This window comes from Colobus angolensis, unplaced genomic scaffold (genome assembly GCF_000951035.1).
Source record: "Colobus angolensis palliatus isolate OR3802 unplaced genomic scaffold, Cang.pa_1.0 Scaffold66, whole genome shotgun sequence".
In the NCBI taxonomy this organism is placed as follows: domain Eukaryota; kingdom Metazoa; phylum Chordata; class Mammalia; order Primates; family Cercopithecidae; genus Colobus; species Colobus angolensis.
The window spans coordinates 2,919,484-2,922,168 of record NW_012120265.1 but is presented as its reverse complement, the minus strand read 5'-3'; the positions used below and the strand labels follow the sequence as shown (position 1 = coordinate 2,922,168).

The 2,685-nt window shown below is 51.6% G+C and overlaps 1 protein-coding gene across 1 annotated transcript in view; it reads right to left on the bottom strand.

The window, feature by feature from the left end:
* Positions 1 to 2,685, bottom strand: part of CRTC1 (CREB regulated transcription coactivator 1) — a 40,703-nt gene that overhangs the window by 13,712 nt on the left and 24,306 nt on the right. The window contains exon 11 of the mRNA XM_011925918.1: positions 1 to 114. Coding sequence (XP_011781308.1) covers positions 1 to 114 — 114 coding nt within the window. The remainder of the gene's footprint in view (positions 115 to 2,685) is intronic.

Sequence of the window (2,685 nt, the reverse complement as noted above, 5' to 3'; positions counted from 1 at the left end):
GGGCGGAGGAGGCGGCGGGGGTTGGGGCTGCGGCGGTGGCTGCTGGGAGCCCGCTTGGGTGAAGAAGGCGTAGGGCAGCTGCTGCTCCAGAGACAGGGCGTCCATGGCTACAGCCTGCAGGAGAGGAGAGCGTCAGGCAGGGCAGGCCCTGGCTGTCAGTGCCTGGTCCCCTCAGGCCCCCACAGCCTGGCATGCTCAGCAGGTGGGGTGGAAGTGCCTGTGATCATGGACAGCCCCTGGGCTTGGTGCTCCTTCACGATGAGGAAGCCCAGGCTAGAGAGGGTGGGCCTCACCCAGGGCCCCAGGGGTCAGCTGGAGCTGTGCAGGACCTGATGTCCTCCAGCTTGTTGTGCCTGCACCCACACTACAGGCCGCGCAGCTCAGGCCAGTCCTGCAGGGCAAGCCCAGGATGGCCATCTCTGGTGGCTCAGTGAGCAGCCAGCTCCCAGCCCCGGTGGGTGACGCGGGGAAACCTCAAGTGATCTACCTGCCTCGGCCTCCCAAAGCCTTGCCCACCCTGGGGATGCTGGAGAGGATGGGGTTGCTGGAGACACCAGCATGGCCCCTCACCAAGGGCTGGCTCAGGCCTTCACAGAGCTGGAAAGAGGAAAATCAATGAGAGGGAAGTGTGTGACGTTGGCTGTCTGGGTGGAAACTCACAGCCAGGTGCTACCAAGCTGACAGTCCTTGGGGAAGGTGGGGTCCCTGCGCTCTAAGAAAGGCTGAGCATGCTCAGGAGCTATGGGACAAAAACCACTTAGCAGGATGCCCGGCCTCTAAGGACCAGTGGGTCATTTGTGAAGGGAAAGGAGTTTCCAGATAGAGGGAAGGGGCAGGTGTCAGATTAAGACAGCCTAGCTCATAAAGTAGCTGAAGACACAGCTGCCAGGAGCCAGCGCCCACAGCTCTGTCTGGATCTTGATCTGAATAAGACAACTTTGTAAGCAGACAGGAGACATGAGGGCCGAGGGGCGGGGAGAAATGGAGTTCAGGCTGGGCATTGCCAGGTACCAAGGAACTACCATTAACTTGGTTGTAGGTGAACAATGCCACTGTGGTTACATTAAAAACAAACATGCGGCAGGCATGGTGGCTCACACCTGCAATCCCAGCACTTCGGGAAGCTGAGGTGGGGTGATCACTTGAAGTCGGGAGTTTGAGACCAGCCTGGTCAACATGGTGAAACTCTTGTCTCTACTGAAAATACAAAAATTAGCTGGGTGTGGTAGGCACATGCCTGTAATCCCAGCTACTTGGGAGGCTGGCCCAAGAATTGCTTGAACCTGGGAGGCAGAGGCTGTAGGAGCACCAAGAGCACACTACTGCACTCCAGTCTGGGCGATAGAGTGAGACTCTGTCTCAAAAAAATAAAATTGGCCGGGCGCGGTGGCTCAAGCCTGTAATCCCAGCACTTTGGGAGGCCGAGACGGGCGGATCACAAGGTCAGGAGATCGAGACCATCCTGGCTAACACAGTGAAACCCCATCTCTACTAAAAAATACAAAAAACTAGCTGGGCGAGGTGGCGGGCGCCTGTAGTCCCAGCTACTCGGGAGGCTGAGGCAGGAGAATGGCGTAAACCCGGGAGGCGGAGCTTGCAGTGAGCTGAGATCCGGCCACTGCACTCCAGCCTGGGCGACAGAGCGAGACTCCGTTTCAAAAAAAAAAAAAACAAAAAAAACAAAAAAACAAAACAAAAAAAATTAAAATAAAAAAATAAAAATTTTTTAATGTCAAGGTTCTGTTAGGGTTTTTTTGTTTTGTTTTTAAAAAGACAAAATGGATAAATTTCTAGAAATGCACAAATGACCAAAACTGACTCAAGAAAAAACAGAAAACCTGAATAGCCTTATAACAAGGAGATGAGATTGGAAACTTCCCAACAGATTTGAGTTAAGACACAGGGGGCTGCACTGGTGAATTTTACTAAACTCTTTTTTTTTTCTTTTTTAAGACATGGGATCTCACTATGTTCCCCAGGCTGGAATCAAACTCCTGGGCTCAAGCAATCCCTACTTCAGCCTCCCAAGTACCTGGGACTACAGGAATTTACCATTACACCCACCCTTTACCAAACATTTAAAGAGGAATTAAAAATGCTTCCAAAAAATAGAAGAGAAGTGAACATTCCTAACTCATTCTATGAAACTGCACTGATTAGGTAAAAAAGAGGGAAGACTCAAATTACTAAAATCAGAAAATGAAAATGGGAACTTTGCTACCAATTTTACGTAAATAAAAAGGATTACAAGGCCAGGTGTGGTGGCTCACGCCTACAGTCCCAGCACTTTGGGAGGCCGAGGTGGGCAGATTGCATGAAGCCAAGAGTTCGAGACCAGCCTGGCCAACATGGCAAACCCCATCTCTATTATTTATTTTTTTAAATTAGCTGGGCGTGGTGGTGGGCGCCTGTAATCCCAGCTACACAGGTGGCTGAGGCACAAGAATTGCTTGAACTTGGGAGGCGGAGGTTGCAACGAGCCAAGATCACGCCACTGCACTCCACCCTGGGTGACAGAGCAAGACTCTGTCTCAAAACTTTTTTAAAAAAGGGATTACAGCCAGGCGCAGTGGCTTACATCTGCAATCCCAGCACTTTTGGAGGGCAAGGCAGGCGGATCACTTGAGGTCAGGAGTTCGAGAGCAGCCTAGCCGGCATGGTGAAACCCCATCTCTACTAAAAATT